This window comes from Ambystoma mexicanum, chromosome 10, assembly GCF_040938575.1.
Source record: "Ambystoma mexicanum isolate Mex_15411 chromosome 10, UKY_AmexF1_1, whole genome shotgun sequence".
Classification (NCBI taxonomy): domain Eukaryota; kingdom Metazoa; phylum Chordata; class Amphibia; order Caudata; family Ambystomatidae; genus Ambystoma; species Ambystoma mexicanum.
Window position 1 is genome coordinate 1,096,256,983 of NC_090932.1, and position 25,976 is coordinate 1,096,282,958.

At 45.3% G+C, this 25,976-nt stretch overlaps 1 protein-coding gene across 1 annotated transcript in view; it reads right to left on the minus strand.

Moving 5' to 3' along the window:
* Positions 1–490: 490 nt before the first annotated feature.
* Positions 491–25,976, minus strand: part of TGOLN2 (trans-golgi network protein 2) — a 196,803-nt gene continuing 171,317 nt past the window's right edge. The window contains exon 4 of the mRNA XM_069618937.1: positions 491–6,303. Within this exon, the coding sequence (XP_069475038.1) occupies positions 6,298–6,303 (6 nt within the window). The 3' untranslated portion in view covers positions 491–6,297. The remainder of the gene's footprint in view (positions 6,304–25,976) is intronic.

Genomic DNA, 25,976 nt, shown 5'->3' on the forward strand with positions numbered 1-25,976 from the left:
ATGGAGGATGGCATAGCTCGACAGAGAAGGGGGTAGTGAGTTTGGGTAGAGATGGAAGGTAGTAAGTGCTTGGTACAGAAGGGAGTGTCCATAGTGTAGATCAGTTTGCTTGCCATAGGGCTGGCATGCCGAGCAGCCATAAAAAGGCAGTCAGTTCGTGGCCCCTTAGGGGACAGTCTTAACCAGTCATAGCTCTTACAATCTTTGGCAAGCACATTGAATTCACGCACCCAGAAATAAGGTGGCAAAGATATTTAATGCCAGACTAGGAGCACAAAGTAATGCTGCTTCAGAACACTTAAAGACCCTGGCCCACCAATGAACTTGTTGCAGCGAATGCTGCTTCGAATCAAGAGACATTCCTCCTTTCATACCATCCTTCACTCACAGACCCATACAATCGTTTTACATTGGCAGAGCTCCAAAACAATTAAGTAAACAAAAATGCGAGTTATTGCATGTGCATCTTACAGTAAATCGAACAAGCCTGCACTTTTCATCCTTTCTTTATTTGATTGGTGCACATTTCAGAATACAAAAAGCCAAAAGATATAAAACATTTATTCAAATCCAATGTTCCTTCCCCAGAAGCAGAAATAAATTACAACTTGCAAACTAAAAAATTGAGGCAGTTGAGCACCACATACAGTATCAATCAACAATGCACTTCTTTTACAAATCCCACAGGGTTTAGAATAAAAGATACAAAAATATTAGACAAATTCGAAATAAAGTGAATATCAACTACACGAGATTTGAAATGTAAGTAAACATTGAACTAACAAACGGAGTGTCTGTTCCATTTCTCTGAAGTACTCCTGAGGGATCGTGAATAAAAGTTACTGAAAGAAACAAATCTGAATTTCAACATGAGTATTTAGCACAATTAATCCAAAGGATACTCAAATAAATCAAAGGGGAGGCTATAGATTTGTATAAATACGTGAACTTCAGACCGTTTGGCACGGTCTAGTGTACCACTCAGATTGGTGTCAAAAGGTACAGTGGCGGTACCGTGGCCAAGCTAGTTATTTGCTGCATACATTCTAAATGCTATTGCCATGTGGAACATTGTTAGGAACCGTGGCAGGTTACTGACCAGGAAAACCCTGTTTGATGACAAATGTTTACTCTTGTTTAGAAGCCAATAAAAGAGCGCTGAAGATGGGACCTCCCCGACAGCGATGCGGTGCTACAATGGCTGAGCAAATTCGCCCAAGATTTACCCAAACAGGACCTCTGAACACCTTACATCTCAGGTACATGGAAGCAAATATAAAGTGGCTCACATATACGCAAAGAGGGGCATTAACAGATAATCGAGCAGCATCTATAATGTATGAAGAGCCCACTGCTAATGCAATCATTTGTGTTCAGGAAATTACAGGGTCTTAACATCAGCCGTACAGAAATACAACCAAAGTACATCCCTCCAAAATGTAATTGATAAATACTCTAGTATGTGAGCACATCGTAACTATACAGAGTAAGATGAGATGGGTATAATCGATGGGTTGGTGCGATCTAGCCCTGAAATCTGCTGTTGTGGTCAGCTGCGTTGCCAGCACAGGGTGGTAAAACCCTTACCCACCCAAAATCACAGAATAAGATGTTTGTGTGATGCAATAAGCACTCTGCCAAATAATCCAATAGTGTGAAATGGTATCAGTTGTAAGTTATCCTCTCAATGCATATGCAAAGTCCATTCAAAAGTTTTGCAAATTATTTTTCATCTGACCATAACATTAAAAATAATTGCATGCATTTGAAGGATAATTTACAACAGATACCATTTCACACTATTGGATTATTTGGCATATTGTGTATTGCACCATCTTGACCATACCACAGAAGTATCAAGGGAGCACACCAACACTAATCACATGCTATACCAATAGAGTTCATGGATTTCTGCAATACTCGGGGTAGCCTATTGGTATGTATCCCCATGTTTAAAGATAAGGAATCTGATGGACATGAAATTATTTTCAAGCGATAGCACATGTATGCCAAGTGCAACAGCCAGGATACAAAGTCAGGTGGATTTGCTACCTTACTTCCAACCATGAGGATAAAGACCTATCTTGCACACATTACAAGCAGGCACCCACAATGTGTGCAGGTACCATGGTGAGACAAAATGCAGTGGAACATGCAGAATTAGAAAGTGCTCTGCACCTTTTCCTCAGAATAGGTACAAGTACATACTCCTGGACGTTAAAACATTTTTAATTGTCACATTTCTTTTTTGAATAAAATGTCAGTTTTGCTCCAAAAATCAAGTCACTATCTCACGACAACATAAAATTACTGTATTGGGGTGGTAATGGGAAAGGTGAACCAAAAAAGGACTGCACATGACACCCATGGCCGGGAATGGGGTAAACCTTTTTCTACAGTTTATTATTTCCAAACTACAAGGTGCGAGGGTATAAATAACAAATGTTTGGGTAAAGAACTTAACTCTGCCCCATTTAATTTCACTATAATAACCATGTACTGCCTCAAAGCAAAGTTTTCTTTTGTGTGGCTTATTTTAAAATCATGCGCTCACAAGACGTTACAGTTAACACACAGGTACGAAAACTATCAAAAAAGATTATACACTTTATATAAATAATGAAAAGGTCAATGCAGTTTCTAGAAATGCACACAAAGGGGCACGTGCCTTAAGCAAAAAACAATATATTAAATTTCTGAACTTCACTTTAAGAGTATATAAATATATTTTCTCTCTCTCTATGCAAAGGTACCTCAAACTAAAGTTGAAAAAAGTGCTGTTATAGCCACATTCTACAGGGTGCTCTTGCATTTAACGGTTATTCTAGGGTGTAAGTAACAATTGTGTTGGGGTGTGGCATTCAAATGTGAATCACAAGGACCACAAGAAACGAACGACCTGCATCTCAAATAAACAATGGGGAAGGCGCAACTATCTGACAACTAGCCAGCATGCAGAAAGCGTTTGCTATAACAAATAGCTATGACAGGCTAGGTCTCGCACTGTTCTCTAGTGAGAACCCCTAGCCATCCTCCCCACCAAACCAACCTCGACCCCAAGGAGGGACACATTGCAAAGGGTTTTTCCCCCATATAACGAGGGCAACCCAAACATTCATAGAGGTCAAGTCGTGCTTCAGCTAATCAACTAGAAACATTTAGAAATAAATACTTCTGGGATCAAGTGAACTATTGCAGCAATGAAATTTCAGAAAGCCCACGGTGCTTCAAAGCCATAACAATAGTTCAGTGAGCTACAAATACCCCATCAACAATTTATAGCAAAACGTCTTAAAATAATTCAAAAGGATTTTGTGGCAATACGTATCGCTCTTTCCATGGAAACCCGAACTTCGCTTTCTTTCTTAGTCGAGCAAGATTTTGACATCAGATCTTCACATTTGTGCATTATAGGAAGATGCAAAAGGTAGTTTTGCCATCAGGAAGCATTCCAAACAGAAAAGTTGCCTTCTGATAACAAATGTAGGACGTAGTGCTCTATTGTGTTACAAGGAGCTGGGATTTGAACATTCTTCAAAACACTGCAGGGTTAGCTGCATCCTATTTTCGGCAAACCATCCCTTTTCTTTGCCTTTAACCATAAGAAGCTTCTTCTCGTATATGTCAGTGGTACTAACAGTCTTTGGGTGGGTGTTAAGCGAGAGTGGGCAGATTTAAGAAGCTGCTCCATGTTGCCGATAACTGGATGGCATTGAAAAAAATTACAGCTGTATAAGAATCTGTAGTACCTTCTTTAGTGGGCAACGACAGTCTCTGGGACATCAGACTATCAAACTGTAAAGTAGACTGTCGCCTGTCCTGAAACAGGTGGGCTGAGATGAAAAGGTCAAACTATGGCTCACATGTACACATTAGTATTAAATAGCCTACGTTTTGGATCACCCATAAAGTGTGACATCTCCAAGCATGCCCTTTTGGTACCCCACAAGAATATCATATTGCTTCCACCTGTCTTTTCCTCATCTTAGCCTCACAAGCAGTGCTCAGCTCACCTCGGGTCCCCACATCAAACTCATTTGCATCTACACCCCAGTTGCTTTCTCCACATATCACACTACCCAGGCTTGCCTGCAAACTTGATTCTTTGCCAAAACCTTCTCTGAAACAAAGCTAGTCACACCCACAGCCCACTGTCTGCAAGTCATCTGCTATATCACACCTGTACCACGCTCAGCATACACTCACTACACCTCGCTTGGAGTACCCAAACCTCAGAAGGTGACATTTTGTGTAGGGCTGTGAAGAGGTTTTTGGTCTTCAGGGTATGGCAGCAGAGTGTTCAGTACTGCAGCGTTAATAGGACCTCAATCTGACCACTATCCCCCTGGAACACCACTGGGCTAAGTGAAGTGATGCAAATGCAGGGCACTCTTTAGTGAAGGACTGTGTGAAGGTACAACTGTCACACCCAAGGTAGTCGTCCACAACAGAAAGTAGCCACTGCTGTGGTGAGATAGCGGTCATGAGCTTTCAAAAACCATTACTGAAAGGTTCCCATTATTTCACGGCGCCTTCCTTGCTTTGCCACATACCCATTACCACAAAGGTCTACCTACTAGGGCCATTGGAGTGGAAATTGCTCATTGGTAATGTGCACACTGTGATCCAGTATTCCAAAATCCCCTATGCCTTCTATATGCCACGAAACCCTCTTGGAGAGATTACCAATGAAAAAGGCAGTGTGACGCCATTACATAGTCGAGCAATAGTAAATACTCAGGCAACATTTTGGCACAATTCAAGGGGTTTGTCTTTACTTCTCTAGCCACCCTCAATTCCTTCATAATCCAATTTGATTCCTCTTCTGAAAATGCTCATCTTTACAGCATTCCCCCTGCCAAACATGACGTAGCACAAAGGGTCACCGCTGCATTTACTCTGCACTCCTGAAAATGAATAGTACATTGACTCAGGCGGGACTACTATTTAAAATACTAAAAAAATAAAACCACACTTGGCATCTCTCAGTCTGCCTTGCATTCAGGGAAAGTGAAGATTACAATTAATTGGGTACAAGTAGCCTTCTAAGGAAAGCTGAAAAGGGGATGGAGAGGAAAAAAAAAAAAAAAAAAAAAAACACCCACAAACTTTCCCTAAAATGTTTTGAAAACCACCCTTGAACATTGTCTTTAGTATTATGCCATGGCCCTACTGTGTGTACCCCCTTCCCCAATCCCTCCACATGTTCACACCATTAACCATACACAATTAAGGACAGTGGCACATGCCTCTACCAAAACACAACAAATGCATCCACCTTTCGCTTGTATCAATAATACAAAACAAGTCAGTGTACAAGGAGTGGAAATACAATTGCCTGGTCCAATCTAACTACAGTTATATAAACGTGCCACACAACTAACGTGAAATCAGCTAATAAATGTACAATTTACAGTCACAGGCAATTGTCCTTTGGCTAAGACAGTGATATATGCATGCTCCTCTTTGACATGCCCCATAATACTTTGTTGAATTAGGTTGAGAGCAAGGCAAATACGGATTATTTTGCAAACACATCAGGTGTTGCGACACAGGTTTTCAAGCCGGTTTACACACCTTGTCTAGATTTGGCAAAGTGATGCCTCTAGAGATCTTTTTTCCCCAGTCTGTGACGAGCCGTCAAGTCAATGTTGGTGTCAGGAACAAGGAGCTGGAGCAGCAGCTCGTTTCTTGACAGAAGAATCATTGTCTCTTTGCAATTGGTCATTAAGGTTTGTTCGCAAAGTTGCTAATATAAGTGGATTTTGCTTAAAACAGTAAAATAGCCCATGGTCAAACGCAAAACAAAAAAAGACTTCTCTACAAGGCTCCAAGCATTGTCAACAACAAAAGGGCCAACAGTCAAGAGACTTACGGGGCACATCCTGTTTCCCAGGGATGTGCACAGGCAAGATAGGGCACTTATGCCTAGGAATGAAAACGAATGGCAGTGAAGGGCCACAAACAATGATGGAACTGCGGCCTCTTTCACATTGGTCAATTACTTAAGGAGTGGCCACGTTCAGACACTGCAGTCCATGTGACAGAAGGGGCAAAAACCAAAAAAAATAAATAAATAAATAAAAAAAAGCACCCTAAACCCTCCTGGAGATTTGTGCAGCAAAAGCAGCACACAAACGATACTGCAAAACCTTGATGATTTCCGTGTCCCTCTTTCCCATAAAAGAATTTAAAACAAAGTGTCTTTGTTGGCTCAGTTCAACGTTCCCGCGTTGTACACTATCCTTTTCCGCCCAGCTGCTGAAACACCATTCTTCAAGGAATTCCAAGGGTAAATCAAATCTGGAATGACAAAGGAAAATAAACTCAGTGTCTCAATTGATTAAGTAGGTTATCCACTGCATGCAAGCCTTCAACGTGACCATCACATTTTTCACCATTTTAAAACTTTCGTTGGCAAACTTTGTGCGTATTTTTAGTGGGAGGCTTGTCGCCTGTACCCTACATTACCTTTGCTTCTTCTCCATTGCATTTGACCCCCCAGCATCTCGGTTTCATTTTCTGTTTCCTTTTCTCATGGTCTGTCCATTTTTTTTACCCGCTAACCTTTCCTCAATTGGTTTCCTTATTTACCTTCCTTTTATTCCCCACTACACTCTATGTGGTAACTTTGCCAATTTCCATAATACTTGTACTTTATTTTAGTTCTACTCTTTTTAAGCCACTTTTACTTGAATCCTTTTGTTTTTTTGTCCAAAATAAAATGTCTACGCTTCGCCTTAAAGATAATTTGGAACATATTAGGCAAAATGACTACCTGCGACATTTGGTCTCAAAACCGTAACATCACCTGTGAATTTAGAAGGGTTACGTGTTCTAAGTACTGAATGAAAGGGCCTAAAGTTGGGACTAGGCGCCCATTGGAACGTGTGACTTGACATAAAATTGGACTTGGCCTGGCTCATTTAAAATTAAAAAGGAGCAACTGAAGGATCTGGTAGAGTTACAAGGAAGGCCTGTAAAAAATGGGATTCTGTTGTCATGAACAGGGTTGGTATGGGAGTCTTCGGAAATGCACTCGCCTTCCCGCCGTTCCCTACTCAACTGCTTGCACAGCCCACTAGTCGATCAGCCGACTGACTGAACTCCCTAAAGGCATGTGGGTGGGGGGCATGGGTGAATATTGCATAGCTCTTCTATTAGTCATTGGGGGATGAGCATAGTCTTTCTTCTAGAATCACTGCACAAATATTTCTTTAACTGTACCATCCCACTTGCTCGCTGAACAAAATAACGCTTTGTACGCCAAATACTTAGAACATGCTTTTGAAAAGCAAAGTAGCATCCTCCTTCCCTCCAAAAGGATGCAGGACTCTAGGTAACTTATTTAGTGACCCTGTGACCCGAATTCACCATGCACCCCCCCCCCCATACAACAACGACCCTTCCTTCCCCCATACAATTTAATGATTTTCTTATAAGGGTTGTATCAGAATCTCATAAGAGCTTACATTAGCCGTTCTTCAAACTTATAACGCTGTATAGGAATTCCAAGTATGTGGATGTCATACTTTCTTATGGTTTGTAAATCCGACTAGTCCTCACTAATTCTTCCAAGTCATTTTTGTAAGCATCTTTCAGTAGTTCAAGGTTAACGCCTCAAAGACAGACCAGGGTGTGTCACCCCTAGTTCTTGAGGCACACAGACATCCATCCCCCATAACACTTCCAGCATGACTCATGAACTTATCAGTCTAGAGAACCCAGCCATTCATGACCAAGTGGCTTCAGTATGGTTGGGGGAGGCGATTACACTACCATGTCTTTGGCATTGCCAATGCAATCCAAATACATTTCTACCCACCAGAACATGTGAGGCTCAAGGGATATCAGGGCTGGTGTTGCGTTTTATTCTTTGCTTCGCTTATCTGTGTGTGTATGCTATGCCCGAAAATCTTCGTGTGGAATGTTATGACTCAAGGTCCCTGGAAGTTCCCCAGGGTGTCAGATGAGCGAGTGGGGAAACTGTGGATGTCTCCCTACGGATGAACTTAACCTATATCAACATGTAGCCGTTTCCCTAATGTATTTACCTTGTGTCCCAGAAGAATTGTGAACACAGTAAAGTATGCCTCGTTACAAAGAACTCCACGTATTTTACCCCACCAAGGGACAATTTATCAGCTGGGCTCAAAGGCCACCACAATCGTCAGATGGAAGGAAAGAAACAAGACTTTGGTGGGGGAGCTCAATATTACCTGTGGAAATCTAGAAATTCAAACGTTTTAAACAATTAAAAGCAGCAGTTGTTGTGGGTCGAAATGCTGCTAGTTTGGCAGAAAGGCATCTAAACTTATCCCTGTAATCTCATCCTCTTGTCCACTGCGGTCCATTAGAGAACACTACTGGCTTTTAAAGGCCCAACAAAATGAGAAATATGCCAAGTAGACCATTATGAAGGCACAGCCCAAGCGCCCACTTAAACATCTTCACCTGGTAGCCTAGTACTAGGAACGGCTGTGAAGTGATTTATTAATTTGCACAGTTGGTTACACTTCAAATTTTAAAATCATACATGCCCTGAACTTGTTGTAATCAGTTGGTATGAATGAAAACTTCCACTATTGAGATACATTATTTTATATATGTCCCATTTTTAACCGATGTTGAATGAACACGTTGATTACAACATACACCAGCTTAATATTGTGATCAACATAGAAACAACTGTGCTGTTATTAATACACACTATATAGCATATCTATCATGCAATTATCTGAATTGACAACCCTTCACCCTGTAAATAGACTGGGTAATAACTTACTTTATATTAAATGTATATCTTCGATTCAACTTTCACCCACAAATTTATTGTACCACTATTATTCTCAAGCCACAAAATTAGTGAAGCTTTTGGAGTATTTTAAAATACTTTAATAAAGCGTGGACCCTGGGATCGAACATGTGTTGCTCCATGTCATCGTCCTTCCAAGAAGAGCATGTTGCCCCTGAGCTATGCTCCCGAGACAAGTAGCGTTATCACCTTGTCCTTGATATTGGCGCATTAATATTCCCTCTCATAGATCTTAGAATTATTATCAAAATTCCTCTGCATTCAGGGTGTAGCGAAAAGTTAATTTACTATTCGGCCGAATACCGTATAGTTGGTCGAGCTATTTGGACGGAGCAGAATAGTGAGCCAAAAAGTTGTTTGTGTAGGTAAACATGTTCTAGGGCATAATTAACATTTCAATTAATAAACTAAGGAGGCATTCTATTGCATGGGTATTTCATGTTTATTAATTGGACACATCTCCAAGTTTGTTTTCGGGGGGGTCATAGTTGGCCACTTTCTAGGGCAATCTGGTGGGCCAGTTTGAGGAGTTATTTCGCTATGCGGCTAATCGTTTTGACCAGTGTTGCTGAATAAATATTCTTTAAAATGCACTATTTGAATAGCATCACATTTTATCCAAAAATATCCCCTTGGGTACTACTCGAACAGTGTCAGAAAAGGAATGAATAGCCATTTGCAACTGTGGGCCCCTTGATTGGTGCCAGAGACAATTTTATGGCCCAGTCCAACCAAATTTCGAGGCCGCAGGGTTGGGGACAAAGTCCCCCGGTGGCCTTGTGAGTCTGGGGGCTGCTCCCGGACAGTGGAGCGACTCCTTAATGCTTTAATGAAGGTCAGGCCACCTGCTTTGCACCTGTGGCCAGATGCAAATAATGCTGCCCATTTTGTTGAGGCCGCAGCGGTGCAGGACACCCCAGCAGCCTCACCGTGTGCTTAAGGGAGGGGGCGAGGTTCACACATTTCAAGGCCGCCAGCGGGACAAAGTGCCTTGGCGGCCTGAATCTGGGGGCCGCACCCAGAGAGCGGAGCAGTCCCCTCATACTAAATTGAAGGTTGGGCCACCGGCTTTGTACTGGTGGCCCGACGCAAAGAATGGTGGCCATTTCAGTGAGGCAGCGGGGGTGAAGGACACCCCAGCGCCCTCACTGTGTTGGAAGGGGGTTGGGAGGAGACTTACCAGGGCAGTGATCTCTCTGGTGGTGCTGGCGTCTGCTGGTCCGTTGGCAAAGGAAGCGTGGGAAGGGAAGAGCTGTTCCCTTCTCCCACTTCTTATTTCAATACACAGAGGCTGCTTCCTTTGTGGTCAGGCTCCAGGAGCCAATAAGCAAACAGCTTATGTGGTTTCTGCAGCCTAGAAATTGCCACGCTTTCTATGAGTGGCTGTTATCTCCCAAACAGGGAAAAAACAGCTAATCATAGAAAGTGGCCTTTGGCTTTGACTCACTATGGCAGAAACTATTCTGCTGAAACCCAGTAGCCGTTTTACAGCCCAACTTCGGTACACCCCTACTCTTTATAGAATCATTTTTCTAGACCTACTATATAGAAAATGAATATAGGTCGAACAATTTATCATCAAATTATTCCAGAGTTTGCCTGTGTCCTCACATTTAGACATCACAGCAATACATGAAGACACCAGACATCGTTTTGGTACGCTTTAATGGCACTCCTACTCTGAAAGGAGTCCCATGGGCTCTACCCTTATGATTTAAATTGGAGGTGAGTTTAGCTTATTCTCCATTTGACCCAACAGGTGGAGACCACTTAAGACCCTCACAAATGTGTATTCTTTTTATATCTACAGGCCATTTTGAGAAACACATAAGGTAAGCCTCATTGGGAACCATAAGATAATATTTCATCACCACCAGTTTATTTTCTTTAAAACCTCACACCTTCCTTGTATCCACAGATATACATAGTTATTTCAAAGAGAACATGTATATCCCCAGTTGAATTGCCTTAACACTCATAGGTTATTTAGCTACAGCAATCTATTAGTTTCTTAAATACTAATCTGAAAAATAGGACATCACAAATCAATTTATTTAGACCTCGTTAGAGTGGCTCCATTTGGACTGTGGAATTATTTCTTAATCCAAAAGGTAAATTAATGTACTGCACAGGTGAATCACAAAGCATCTTCATTTGATTATGTATATTTACTTTAATATGTTATTATAATTTCTTCTTTATTTACATATGAACAGATTTTGAGACTTATGCACCTGATGTAGGGATTATGTCGCGAAATGCGTTAAGCCAAGGACACCAAGAATGTATTGAACAATGGATTTCTTGTTCTCTAAAACAATTTGTTTGGATATATTAAACATGACAACTCTTACTATTTCACTAATGTATTTCCCAAAACAAATGATTTGATATTCTGAATTTAACAAGATCAAGTATTCAAATGACTGTTTTCAGTTGGACTGCAGGGGACGCAAGTAACCACAACTATAGGATACTTTCTTCTGGTCTAAAGAAAAGGGAAAAAACAAATCTTAATATGATGGTTCTGAGACATTTGTGTGATAGGCATTGCTCAAGTACTGCAAAAGTGAGTCACCGGCATTCCAAGACACACAAGATATGGATACTAAACCTAAAAACATTTTCGAAGACTGAGCAGCCATGTATGATTAATGGGGTGCAAGAGGGGAAATGAGACTTCCCAGACTTTAGATACATAAATTCACAATCACTATGTACAATAATGGCCGGATAATGATCCAAATAAAACATGCAGCAATACAAGCACAGATCCTACCCAATGCGCCCATTCTCCATACCTTCATTAACGAGAACCACGAGCACAAGAACCAGCATGGTTACATTCTCTACATCTCTTATAAAACTCCCAGTTTCACTGCCATCTCTAGACCACTTTATCTTGGTTGAAAATATACTAGGTAGTTCCTGTACACCCATTCCAGGGGTCTGCAACCATTGGCTCTTAATATGCTTTGGACTACAATTTCCATCAGCCCTAACCATCATTATCAACTGGGATGGACGTTGGCAGCCATGGTCCACAAAATATTGCAAGCCGCATGTTGCGGACTACTGGCCTTTTCTGCAAGCAGATAACTGGTGAGGAACCTTTTCACAGTGGACACTAAAGAGTTGGGACCTCAGCGCCCTTCTATTTAATGCAAATTATTTTTTATGTTGTATGAACCTGGTAACGACGGAGTATTTTATGGTTCTTCAACTATCAGAAAATGTTTGATATATTAAAAGATTACCAGGACAAAATTTAACTGAGGAAAATGAGAACATTTTTCAGGGATGAGAGAGACTACCAAGATGATAAAGTGTACACTTTTCAAGATAAATAAACAATTCACAAAAACGGTATCAAGAGGAACTACTCCAAATACGTCATCAGGCAGCTCTGATGCAGATTCAGAAGGGGATCAAGAAAAAGAAGCCGATCAATCAGATAAAACTAACAGGACAAGGTTTTCTAAACCAAATTAGACGATACAAAAAAGGAAACAGAGCCAACTATCAAAAACAAGTACTTTTTTTTTTATTACCAGCTCAGGCGAATCAACAACAACCCGAATCACGTGTAGGGGGGGAAGCGGGGGACTGGAAGACTCAGGGAATCCAGACGCACTAGAAGATTTCAGAAGATTAACAAGAGCAGGAGCGAGAGAGGCAGCAAAGAAGAACAAGTGAATGATCTTGTGATGAACTTATCAAATCGGAATTTGAAACAAGAGGTCTCGTTACTGAACAAGGGCTTCTCTTTTGCCGCAACTACGGATTACAATACAATAGATCTACACATCGATCTATTAAATGTCAGAAAACAAAAGTTGACTTTTTTTTGCCACACAGGTTTCAAACAGCGACCGGTCCAAAGAACCAAAATTCACAAGTAACAAGTTACTTACCTGTAACTGTTGTTCTCCAGCATGGGTCTGGCATGGATTCACATGCTCATGAATATTTCCCGTCGTCAGGCCGGGAATCCTCGGTATAGAAAAAAATCAGTATCAGTTTCGTTTCTGATCTGTCTTTCTTAGTAGTAACCAATCACTGGTCTCTGGGTCATACTGCCCCCAGCCAATGACTGTCCTCTCCCTAAGCCCCGCCTCCGGCAGCCATCCTCAGATTTGGTAGCACGTAAAGTGGCAGTATGACCAAGTGAAGAGCCGCAGAGGGGTAGGCGGGAGGGTTCGCATGTGAATCCATGCCAGACCCATGCTGGAGAACAAGTTACAAGTAAATAACTTGTTCCTTCTCCAGCATGGGGTCTGGCATGGATTCACATGCTCATGAATAAGAATACATAGCAGTACACACATGCACAACCACGGGAGGTGGCAACAGGCTCAACATTAAGCAATACAATAACTCAACATTAAGCAACTCTTACCTCCTCACCAGGCTCACCTTAGGCGAACAGGTTGCGCAGCACTGTTTGGTCAACCCTGGACTCCTCCCTGGAGTCCCGATCGACGCAGTAGAATCTTGTGAAGGTGTGCGTCGACCTCCACGTCTCAGCCCTGCAGATATCCAGCAGGGGCACACCAGACAGGAACGCCGTGGTAGCAGCGATCGCTCTGGTTGAATGGGCCCTCGGACGGCCGGGCAGCTGTCGGTTTGACAACCGGTGACAGTGCATGATGCAGCCGGAGAGCCATCTGGAAATGGAAGCCTTCGAGAGAGCCTTCCCTTGATTCACAGTCCCAAAGTTCACAAACAGTTGTGACGTCTTCCGAAAACTCTTTGTGCGGCCCACGTAGAACTTCAGCGCTCTAGCTACATCCAGCGAGTGCAAAGTCCTCTCAGCCGGCGACAAAGGCGACAGGAAGAAAACTGGCAACACCAAGGGCTCGTTGAGGTGTAAGTCCAACGGCACCTTGGGCATAAAGGATGGGTGTGTCCTCAGCACCACCCTTGTGTCATGAAAAGTCAAGTATGGAGGCTTGCAAGATAGGGCCTGGATCTCTCCCACTCGCCGTGCGGAGGTGATGGCCACGAGGAAAGCTGTCTTCCACGACAGGAACTTCAAAGGCGCCGAATGCATAGGCTCTAATGGGGGCCCCCCCCATGAGCTTGGTCAGCACCACATTAAGCTCCCACGCCTGGGCAGGAGCCTTCACCGGCGGGAATGATCGGAATAATCCCTTCATGAATTCTTTCACCAGGCGATGAGATCACAGGGACGCCCGTCCCGTCGTCCTGGTATATCGGGAGATTGCAGCCAGATGTATTTTGATGGAGGTGTGAGCCAGTCCAGCTTTGGCCAGCGACAGTAGGTACGGCAGTACTTGAGGGGCCGTAATCTGCAGAGGGTTAATCTTCTGTGCACGGCACCCGACAGAGAACCTCTTCCCATTTATGTCCGTAGCACTTGAGAGTTGAGGACGCCCTGGCCTTTGCAAGAACCTCTCTGCAGTCGGCCGGGATGTCGTACCCTCCAAATTCTAGTGCTCCAGGAGCCAGGCCTGCAAGTTCAGCGACTCCAGGTTGTGGTGAAGAATGGCGCCTCCTTCTCTGGAGAGAAGATCTGCGTCCGTCGGCAGCTTGACTGGTGGGGATGTTGACAAGTCCAGAAGGTCCGGGAACCAGATCTGCCTCGGCCACGCCAGTGCGACGAGGATCATCCTGCACCGGGACCTCTTGAGCTGGAGCAGCAACGGCAGCGGAGGGAACGCATAAAGAAATAGGCCGTCCCAGTGGAACGAGAAAGCATCGCCCATGCTCCTCGGCTGGGGAAACCTGCTGGCGAACCTCCGGCACTTGGAATTCGTCGCTGTCGCAAAGAGATCGATTTGGGGTTCGCCCCATCGTCGGAAGAGTCTATCCACTTGATAGTGGCACGAGCGCAGCTCCCTGCTGAGTGAGTCGGCGATCGTGTTTTTTATTCCTGCCAGATGAAGAGGCACCAGAAACATCCCTTGGGCGACGGCCCAATGCCACAGATCCTGGGCTTCCTTGGATAGGGCCGGGGACCTGGTTCCACCCTGCTTCCGGATGTAGAACATTGTGGTGGTGTGGTCGGTGAAGATCCTCACCACCTTGCCCTTGAGGGACGGAAGAAAGGACCTGAGGGCCCAGAACACTGCGCGGAGCTCCAAGATGTTGATGTGGAGAGACTTCTCCTCCGGGAGCCAAAGGCCTCTCGCGTGAAGATCTCCGGAGTGTGCTCCCCAACCTTCCAGGGAGGCGTCCGTCGTCACCGTCACCTGGTGAGCTGGGGTCTAAAAGTCCGTGCCCGCCGACAGATGGGAGCGGGTACTCCACCACCGGATCGCCTGACGGAACGTCTCGTTGAGAGGGATCCTGTCCTCGAAGTTGCCAGTCGACTGGATCCAGCGGGCGTCGAGGAACTCCTGTAAGGGTCTCATCCGAAGCATGCAAAGGCGCACCAGATAAATGCAAGAGGACATCATCCCGAGGAGGGACTTGATGGATCTTACCCTGGCCATGTCCGTGGCCAGCAGACGCTGCACCTTGCCCAGAATGGTCCTGGTCTTTCCTCCGACGGCGAGGCCAGCCGCGCCACTGTGTCGAGCTTGGCTCCCAGAAACAGGGCGACTTGCGACGGAACCAGGTGGGATTTTGGAAAGTTGATGGAGAATCCCAGGTCTGTGAGCAGCTGGACGGTCTTCGCAGTGTGCTCCACGGCGAGCTCCCTTGTCCTTGCCTGGATGAGCCAGTCGTCCAGGTAGGGGTAGACGTGGATCCCCTGTAGGCGCAGCCGCGCCACCACCGGTGCGAGGCACTTGGTGAACACCCTGGGTGCCGACTTCAATCCGAACGGGAGGGCCTTGAACTGGTAGTGCCGCCCTTGGACCACGAACCTGAGGAACTTTCGGTGTCTTTTTAGGATGGGGATGTGGAAGTACGCATCCTCCAAGTTCAACGACGACAGGAAATCGCCCTCCTCCAGCTGTCCCAGCACATGCTGGAGGGTGACCATACGGAACTTCTGTGCCTTGATGTACTTGTTCAGTCGTCGCAGGTCCAGGATGGGGCGCCATCCTCCTGTCTCCTGGTACGAGGAAGTACCTTGAGTAAACTCCGGAGCCCCGAAGCCTCTTTGGGACGAGCTCGATGGCACCCTTCTTGAGCATCGCCTTTATTTCCAACAGTAGTTGAGGGACGTGATTTTCCTTCCTGGCCACGGATCGCGAGGGCACTTCTTCTGAAACTCGAGGGCGTGCCCTTGGGCCAGGGCGTCCAGCACCCAACGGTCGGTGGAGATGGACTCCCACACGCTGACGAACCTCGCCAGCCGGCCTCCCACCGGGGTGCTTCGGCGGGGGCCCAACCCCACGGTCGGTTCAATCTTGTTTGGAGGCCGCCTTGCCTCCTTGACCTCCTTGTCGACGAGGACGGGCACCACCTGACTTGCCGCGTCCCCTGTAGGCTTCCTGGGACGAAGATCTTGCCGCTTGGCGGTAAGTGGAGGAGCCACTGCCGGATCCCTTGTCTGCCTCCGGAGCTCCGAAAGGACGGCCATCGTTGTTGGAGCACTCCCAGTGCCCGGGCAGTCTCTGTGTCTGTCTTGATGGCCTGAAGGGACTCATCAACCGCCTTCCCAAACAGGTTGTTCCCGTCGAAGGGCATGTCCAAAACCTTGGTTTGTACGTCCTGGCGGAAATCCGTGGCCTTGAGCCATCCTCGTCGTCTCAAGCAAACGCTGTTGCCCAACTGACGGAAACCGGTGTCGGCGATGTCCGTTGCCACCGTGATGGCGTGGTCCGAAGCAATCTCCCCCTCCAGTAGGATTTCAAAGGCCTCATCCCTTTTGGCGTCCGGAAGGAAGTCTAACAGAGGGGCGATTTTGAACCACAACTCCCTGTCGTAGCGGGCTACGATAGACAGGGCGTTGGCCGCCTTGATAGTCGTTGCTGCGGATGAGATGATCCGTCGTCCCATTGTGTCCAACTTCCTGCCCTCGCCGTCCGGCGGGAAGTTGATGTCGAGGCGATGCCCCCCCAGCTTCCTTCCTTGCCGCCGCCGAGACGACCGAATCCGGGGTAGGTTGTGCCCGAAAGGCACAAGGGGGCAGCGTCGGGGACCCGGTACTTCTTCTCGTACCGGTCCCTCTTTGCCGGCGCCGTGGCAGGGTTCTTGAGGAGGGTGAGCCCCTCATTCTAGATGTCAAGAAGCGGTACGGCGTGGACCGTCTCCCTTTTAGCCTTGCGCCGTTGGAAAAGGAACCCTTCTTTCTTCTTTTCTTCTGGGCAGAGCTGGAAAAGCTTGGATGCCCTGGAAATCATGGCATGAAAGGATCCAATTTCGTCGGGCGGGGATGCCCAAGCAGGGGGTGACGGGGGACACGTCCCGTCTTCGCCACCGTCGTCATTTGTACCTGTCGTAGCCGTGTTCGTGCCTGTATCATCCCCGTGGGTAGTAGGCCGGGGGGAAGGCAGAGCAGGCCGCAGAGGTGGGAGAGGTGGCATAGGATGCGTCCTCCTCCTCCTATGCGGTGGACTCTCCGAAGGTCCTGGCTCCGGTACCTCCGTCGGGGGGAGGGGCAACCTTGTCCTTATCTCCGAGCATAAGGACTGAATCGATGACAAAATGGCCGCCGAGGTGTCCTGCGACGCCGGAAACGACGGGCGCAAGGGCTCTTGAGGAGCCTTGTCAGCGACACTGTCGCTCTCGTCGTCGCCCACGTCGGGATCCCTCCCGATGGGCTTGGCCTCTTCCACGACTTCGATGAGCTCTTCTTCAGAGGTCGTGTCCGTATCCATGATGGCCACCAGCCCCTCCCCCACCTTTTCCAACGAGGACTTCGTGGGGGTCTTCTCAATCCGCGGTGGCAGGGAGACTCTGGGTCCTGAGGGCGCCTCCACTGGTGTAGCCTCCACAGGCTGAGCCAGGGCCGCGGCGACATCCTCAATCGAGGTCTTGGCAGGGTGAATTAAGGCCATTGTCACCTTCTGGACACCTGGGGCCTTCACCTTGGGGGGCGGGGGTCCGAGCCTCGCTCCCCCTCTGCCGGAATCTTCGAGATCGACCGGGGCCTCTCCAGAAGCTTCGCCAGATTCTCAGACTTCCTTTTACCCGAGCCAGAACGTTGGCTCGTGGTTGATGGCGCCAGGGAGGATGCGCCCTGCCTGGCAGCCAAGGAGCCCAACCGTTCAGCGCTCCCGGTGCCCGCGGACTCGCGGTGCTTAGCCTTTTGTTGGGCCCCCGTCGCCGGGGCACCCTCACAGGACTTAGAAGACCGCTCTGACTTATTTTTCTTCTTCTCGCCGGACGGACTCTTCCCTTCCAGCCAGTTGGCGAGCGGAGGTGGCGATCCTTCATGGTCCGCTCCGACATGTTCCCACAAAACGCACAGTCCTTCTCCTTGCGCGTCTTGTCCTCATGGAGACAGTAGAGGCATAACGAATGCTCGTCCTCCTTGAAAACATTCTGAAGCTGGCATCCAGGGCAGGTCCTGAAAAGCTTCCCGGGCGTCGAGCTTCCTTTCTCCTGGGCCATGTCCGGGGTAGGCCTCGGAACTTCTGGAATCCTCCAAAAGCTTAACTCGACGAAATCCTCACCCTTGAGGGGCGTAGAAAACTCCGAAACAGATCCCTGTTGATCGGATGTAGAAACGGTGGAGCTTGAGGCTCTATTTAACCGAAAAATGAGAAAAATCTCCTGAAAAAGCGCGAAAACGCAGCAAAAGCTCGAGAGCTACAGCACAAGGACTCCCAACACTTGAACGTGCGGTAAAAATCTGAGGATGGCTGCCGGAGGCGGGGCTTAGGGAGAGGGCAGTCATTGGCTGGGGGCAGTATGACCCAGAGACCAGTGATTGGTTACTATTAAGAAAGACAGATCAGAAACAAAACTGATACCGATTTTTTTTCTATACCGAGGATTCCCGCCTGACGACGGGGAATATTCATGAGCATGTGAATCCATGCCAGACCCCATGCTGGAGAAGGAGTGAACTAACAATTGAAGACTTAGACATTCATCTTTTAAGATCCCTACAGGACGCAAGGGAATGTCCGATTCATGAAACTTTATATGAACTACGAGTACAACAAACTAGTCTTGCCACAAGGGAAATGAAGGTAAAATCGAAATTTACACCACATGCCAGAAATTTTAGTTGATGCATTCTACAAATCTGTGAAAAAAAGAACTGAATGATACTTCAGATTTTAGGAAAAATATGAATATCCCGAAAGCCGAACACAAATTTGATATCGACAAAAATGGAAAGAGAAGCGCGCAATCTTCAACAAGATTCCAATTTGACCATCAAGACAGCCGATAAAGACGGGAACATTGTGGTAATGAACCGAGGGGACTACATAATGATGGCCAACAATCACTTAACAACTCCACTATGCTATGTGAAAATACCATCTAATCCTAAATCAGAAATAGTAACAAACTAAGGGAAGCAATTGCAAGTTTGCATCGCCAGGGTCTTGTAACAGATGAAGAAAAACAATTCTTGGAAATCAAACATCTGGTACTACCGACTATGTATTTTTTGGCAAAAGTACACAAAACCTTTCATAATATTCCAGAGGGAAGACCGATCTTAAGTGGAATTGGTTCAGCTACCATGAACATGGCCAAATACATTGATAATATACTAAGACCTAGAGTAAGCACAACCAAGTCGTATCTTAAGGACACAACCTCAGCAATCAACAAATTATCAGAAGATTGGCACACTGGGTATGTTCTGTCCACATGGGACGTGGAGGCACTCTACACGTCGATTAAACATGACACAGCATTGGAGGCCATAGATTACACTTTATCTCAAGACACAGCATCAAACTACCAATCTATCAAGATCTATCAAGATGCTGAAAGAAATGCTGCTACTAACATTACATTACAAAACAATGTTTATTTAATGAGGAGTACTACAGACAAACGAGAGGTGTAGCCATGGCTGTGAAATATGCCCCAGACCTGGCAAACTTAGTGATGTCTATGTAGTCTATGATGAGAATGTTACCTTCAATCGGAACCTACTGGGAATAGAATTCACTGGATCTTCAAGTACTGTAGAGGTGAACTATTTGGATCCAACCATCTGTGTGACCAACAATCAACTAAAGAAAAGAACCTATAGGAAAGGAACAGAGGCAAACTCAACGCTGTTCGCTACCAGCTGTTACCACAATCCTGTAATTAAGAATAACCCGAAAGGAGAGTATATATGGGCACGAAGGAATTGTACGGAGCAAGACGTTTTTTATGAGGAATGCTATTTGCTAACTTCTCAGCCAGAGGTTATGCCAAAAGAGACATAGCAAAAGCACGTGGTAAAGCAAGGGAAGGGAGCAGAGAGGCTACCTTGACCCCCAACAGGCAAACCGGTTGTAAATCTGAAAGAATACGGTTTATCACAACATACTGTGCGAATAACGCAACGCTAAGAAAGAGTTTGAAAAGGAACTGGCACCTCTTAAAATTAGATCCACACATCAAATACCTTATTGCAGACAGTCCTTTGGTTATATTCAGAAGAGCAAGAACACTTAAGAACATTCTGAGTCGCTCCTTTCTCCCAGATGAGAAGCCCAAAAACACTAACATGGCTACCGCAATTACCCATGGGCTTCAGAAAATGTACCTCATGCTCCATGTGCAAATATGCAATGAGCAACACAGAAATCTTTGAGGATAAGTTTGGCACTAAGCACAAGATCACCGACTTTATAAATTGCAAATCAAAATTTGTAATCTATGCCACCATATGTCAATGCGAACAAGTATCCATAGGAAGTACTATTAAAGAACAGAGTAAGAATTCCAGAGCATATGTCAAGTATTGGAAGCCAGGACATTAATTTACCATTAGCACATCATTGGCAGAAGAATCACCAGCTGAGTAAAAAGAAGGATATCAGGTACCTGGGACTTAGACAAGTGACCTTTGGACCCAGAGGAGGGAATCAAGATATGAAATTGAGACAAGAAGAAGCTAAATTAATTTGTAAATTTCAGACGGTGGAAAGGGGCCTGAATTCTGACAACGAGTGGTCTTCCTTTTTATGAATAATTAGAATGAGAACTGAGTAGTGTCTTACGATGTTTGATCATACTACACCAAATGGTCCTTACGTTCTTACAACCACTTAACCGTAATAATTTACCCACAACATACTTATATGTTATCGAGAGGGATCACAAAATCACCATATATATGTCCAACTCAGTTAGGCATTAATATAAGAATATAGTTAAACACCACAGCAAATAATGCAATTTAATTATTACTTTAATCAAGCACCCAAACAAAACGCAATCTTTTAACATGTTTATTTAAGGCCATTGTACTGTATTAGGACAAATGATCATGCATAATGTTAGTATGCTCGATTAACATATTTAGATAGGCAAACTAAATTGAGTCAAGAAAAAATATGAAACAAAAAATGAAAAATAAACAATAAGGAAACACTTGCGATGTGTAATAAGAAATGGCCAATCATAATAATCATGCGGCAGAAAACCAAGTAAACATAGCCATTACACACATTTTCATACCAGCAATTTAACTAGAATCTCAATTCAATCTCACGTAAAGAGACAGATTAAAACAGATAAAAGACTAATATTCATGAGCTAACCTTGAATAGGTAGCCAGTGAACAAATGATGGTGGCTGTAATAGATAAAGAAGTAGGACCACAGCGGTTGCCAGGAGACCGCATGAACAACAAAAAGAGCATTCAATTCAGTCCGCAGGCGGACACAATCGTACGAACGCCAGGAAGTTAGAACCATTCAGGTTAGCCCCAAGTATGAGATACGTAACATATGAATCGCACAGATTGTGCTCCAATTGTAGTCCACTATAGTGTTAACTATACAGTTCAATGCTCGTGTCACAGAGAATTACCAAAACTGCCATGTTTTCTCCAAATAACGCATGCAATTGAACAATAAGCCATTTAACTTTGATAACCTCGCACCTCATGTTATGTACAACATCTGCAATCAGTGAAAAGGTTAAAGTGATACGTGTGCAACAGAAGTCAAATTGGTCTATGGCAAACTGTACATAGAACACTTTTGATGTTCTTATTCTAAATAGCACAAACTCAACATAGACCCAGGACAATTCTATGGAAAGCATAATTCGAAAAATATATATTCTTTCAAACAAAAACAAAAAAAAAGCATTTTTTGTGTCCATTGCATTAGATTGAAAGATTACCATTTAAGATTTCAATATGGATGTTGTTTGTAGCAGGCACATGTGTTAGAACTTACAAGGACAAAATAATCACTCACCGTTTATTTGGCAGGCTGGGATTGAACCCACAATTCTTTTTGCATGCTGAAAGGCTTTTTCTATTTATCAAGACAGTAACAGTGGGTAAGAACGTTTTTTTTACCGTTTCTCAATCTGTACAGAGTCTATGATATGGTATGACAGTAAGATAATCCATATAAACTAACCAATGTGTTTTATTTTGTTCTTTGCATTTTGATAATTTTTTCTCACCCTAATCAATCCTCCCTTATCCCCCCTCATGTCTACGCATTTGTGTACTCATCGTTTACTTATTCCTAATATAAAACTCACTGTTGCTATAAGAATGCATGTGTGTCAACCCAATGATGGGTATCAATATGGTTGAAAACGAAGTATAGCCCCGATTTGAAAAAGACTGTTTTGTCAAAACACGTGTCATCTTAGAGGGAAATTGTACAATCAATATATTATTTACCAACACAAAGAAATTGAGTTGAGTTTTATTCCGTCTGTTCCTTCGTGCATGAACATAACAGAGTGTAACTTTTCTGGAAGAACCCAACATTATAGAAATCATGCGCCTAAGTGAGGGTAAGCCAATCATACCTCCCCAGCTAACAAAACTAAAATGGCACATTCCCTTTTGGAATCTAGATAGGACAACCCATGCCCTGTTTTAATCAAATTCAAAGTCACAGTGATATAGCACCAAGATGAGAATGCATTACTTACCGTAAAAGCATTTCTGATGGTTGTATCTGCTTAGATTCACATGCTGTGCATAGGTCCGACATCCAGTGGTCACTGCGGAGTATTGCATTTTGTTTTTCGTAGTCGAAAAGGGGACGTCGACCAGGCGTGTCTGAAACACTATCCCTATAGTGACGTGCGTTGTACCCACAATCCCTCACGCGTCGAGGTCCCTCTGTTTGTATTTTTTCTGCCCTGAGGGAGCCTTCTAGACGTGAGTGAGTACAGAAAGAGAGAGAGATATATAAAGGAAGTCTATGTTCCTTCCATCCGAGCGGGGAGGAAGGGTGGGCGCATGTGAATCTAAGCAGATACAACCATCAGAAATGCTTTTACGGTAAGTAATGCATTCTCTTCTGATGTTTGTTAATCTGCTTAGAATCACATGCTGTGCATAGACTAGCGAGCAGTACCCGGAGTTGGCGGTGGGTTATGAGAAGGAACAGTAGAGAAAAGGTGTCGTAATACTGCCTGTCCCACCTGGGAGTCAGATCTAGAGTGTGTATCTAGACAGTAGTGTTTTGTAAAGGTGTGCACAGAACTCCAGGTAGCCGCTTTGCAGATGGACTCAAGGGGAACATTTGCAATGAATGCTATGGATGCCCCCGTGCCTCGAGTAGAGTGTGCTCTTGGCTTAAAGGGTAGTTCTCTCTTAGCAAGAGTATAGCAGAGAGTGATGCATTGAACAATCCATCTAGAAATAGTGGATTTTGAAACCGCATCTCCTTCTCTTCCTGCTGCCACCGAGACGAAGAACTGATTAGTCTTCCTCAATGGTCTGGTTCTTTCCATGTAGAACATGACCGCCCTGCGTACATCAAGTGTGTGCAGAGTCCTTTCTCCCAAATTGGAAGGATTTTGAAAGAACGTTGGTAGTTCTATAGACTGGTTTACGTGGAATTTAGAAATAAATTTCAGAGCAAACCTAGGGTGAGTGCGTAGAACCACTTTATCTTTGTGAACTGTAACAAAGGGGTCTAGAATAGAAAGAGCCTGAAGTTCACTTACTCTCCTGATGGAGGTGATAGCTATTAAAAAAGCAGTCTTAAGAGTAAGATGTTTAAGGGATGCTTTGTGCATGGGTTCGAATGGAGAGCCCATGAGTCTGGTAAGTACCACATTAAGGTCCCATCCGGGAGCAGGGTCAGCTATCGGGGGGTGTATTCTTTTTACTCCCTCCATGAATGCCTTTATAACTGGGATCCTCCACCACGACACTTTGAGTTGGGAGGTGGTGTATGCAGAAAGTGCCGCTAGGTGGACTTTAATGGAGTTAAACACTAGGCCTGAATCCAAGAGATGGGTCAGGTATAGTACCACATGTGTGGGAGAGCAGTCAATAGGGTTGATGCTTTTACTCCTGCACCAGATGACAAATCTCTTCCACTTGCTAGAATAGCAGTGGCGAGTGTTCGGTTTTCTGGCTTCCCTGAGGATGTTCATGCATCTTTGCGGGAGTTGTAGATGTCCGAACTCTATGACCTCAGGAGCCAAGCTGCTAAATTCATGTTCTGGGGGCATGGGTGCAGAGTCCTGCCCTTGTTCTGAGATAGCATGTTGTACGGGCAGGGGAGTTTTACTGGGGGAGATAGAGACATCTTCATCAAGTGAGCGAACCATGGCTGTCGGGCCCACATTGGGGCCACCAGTATCATGGTCACTTGTTCCTGGTGCATCTTGTGCACCACCTTGTTGAGAAGGGGAGTCGGGGGAAAAGCGTAAACAAATTTCCCTGACCATTGCATCGATAGACCGTTCCCCTTGGATTGGTTCTGGGGGTACCTGGAGGCGTAACTTAGGCATTGAGAGTTCTCCAGGGTTGCGAACAGGTCTATTTCTGGGAATCCCCATTGTGTGAAGACGTCGAAGACGATGTCTTCGTGCAGACGCCATTCGTACTCTTCGGGCAGGGGGAAATCTCTGCTGAGTCTGTCTGCCAGCAGATTGAGTTCCCCGGGTACATGTAGTGATAGTAGGAACATGTCCTGTTTGAGAGCCCACTTCCATATATTCTGGGCCAGTTTGGACAAGCCTGGAGAGTGGGTGCCCCCCTGCTTGTTGATGTAGTACATGGCTGTAGTGCTGTCCGTAAGGACCATTACTGTCTTGCCTTGTAGGTGTTCTTGGAAGGCTTTTAGCGCCTTGAATACCGCTAGTAGCTCCAGTAGATTGATGTGTTTGGATGCTACGTTCGGAGTCCACACTCCGTGAGCAGTCTGATGGGATAGGTGAGCACCCCATCCTGTGAGGGATGCGTCTGTGGTTAGAGTGGCTTCCGCCGCGGGTGTGGCAAAGGGTTTTCCTTTTTCCATGTTCCCCTTTGTCCACCACTGTAGCGAGAGAACCAAGGCCTGCGAGACCACCACTAGATCGTCCCATTGTCCGCTGGCCTGACACCACTGGCTGTTGAGCCACTCTTGCATTGGGCGCATGCGCAGGCGCGCGTGAGGTACCAAATAAATACACGACGCCATCATTCCTAGCAAGCGCATTGCTTTGCGTACCGTCACCTCTCGGCCGGTCACATATTGGGGGATCTGAAACAGCATGTTTTGGACCCTCTCTTTGGAGGGGAAGACGAGTCCGTCCCTTGTTTGAATTAGAGCCCCTAGAAATTGTTTGATTTGACTGGGGTCTAGACTGGACTTCTTTTCGTTGATGGAGAAGCCCAGTTGGAACAAAAGCTCTACCGTCTTTTGGGTATTGGAGAAACATGTTTCGTAGGAGTCCCCTGTTATGAGCCAGTCGTCGAGGTAAGGGTAAACTGGGATGGACAACCTGCGCAGGTGGGCCGCAGCCACTGCCAGTACCTTTGTGAATACCCTTGGTGCTGAAGCTATACCGAAGGGTAGCACCTTGAACTGGTAGTGTTTGCCCTCTATCATGAACCTTAGGTATTTTCTGTGCGCTGGCAACATTGAAATATGAAAGTATGCATCTTTCATGTCCAATGTTGTCATGTAATCTCCCTGTGAAAGCAGCGGGATCACCTCCTGTAAGGTCACCATACGAAACTTTTGGGGTTTGATAAACTTGTTCGCTGGGCGCAGATCTAATACAGGGCGCATGGTTAGATCCTTTTTGGGTACAAGGAAGTACACTGAATAAATACCTTCCGTTACCTGAGATAGAGGCACGACCTCTATGGCTCCTTTTTCCAGCAGTTGTTGTACTTCTTGAAGAAGGATGGCAAGAT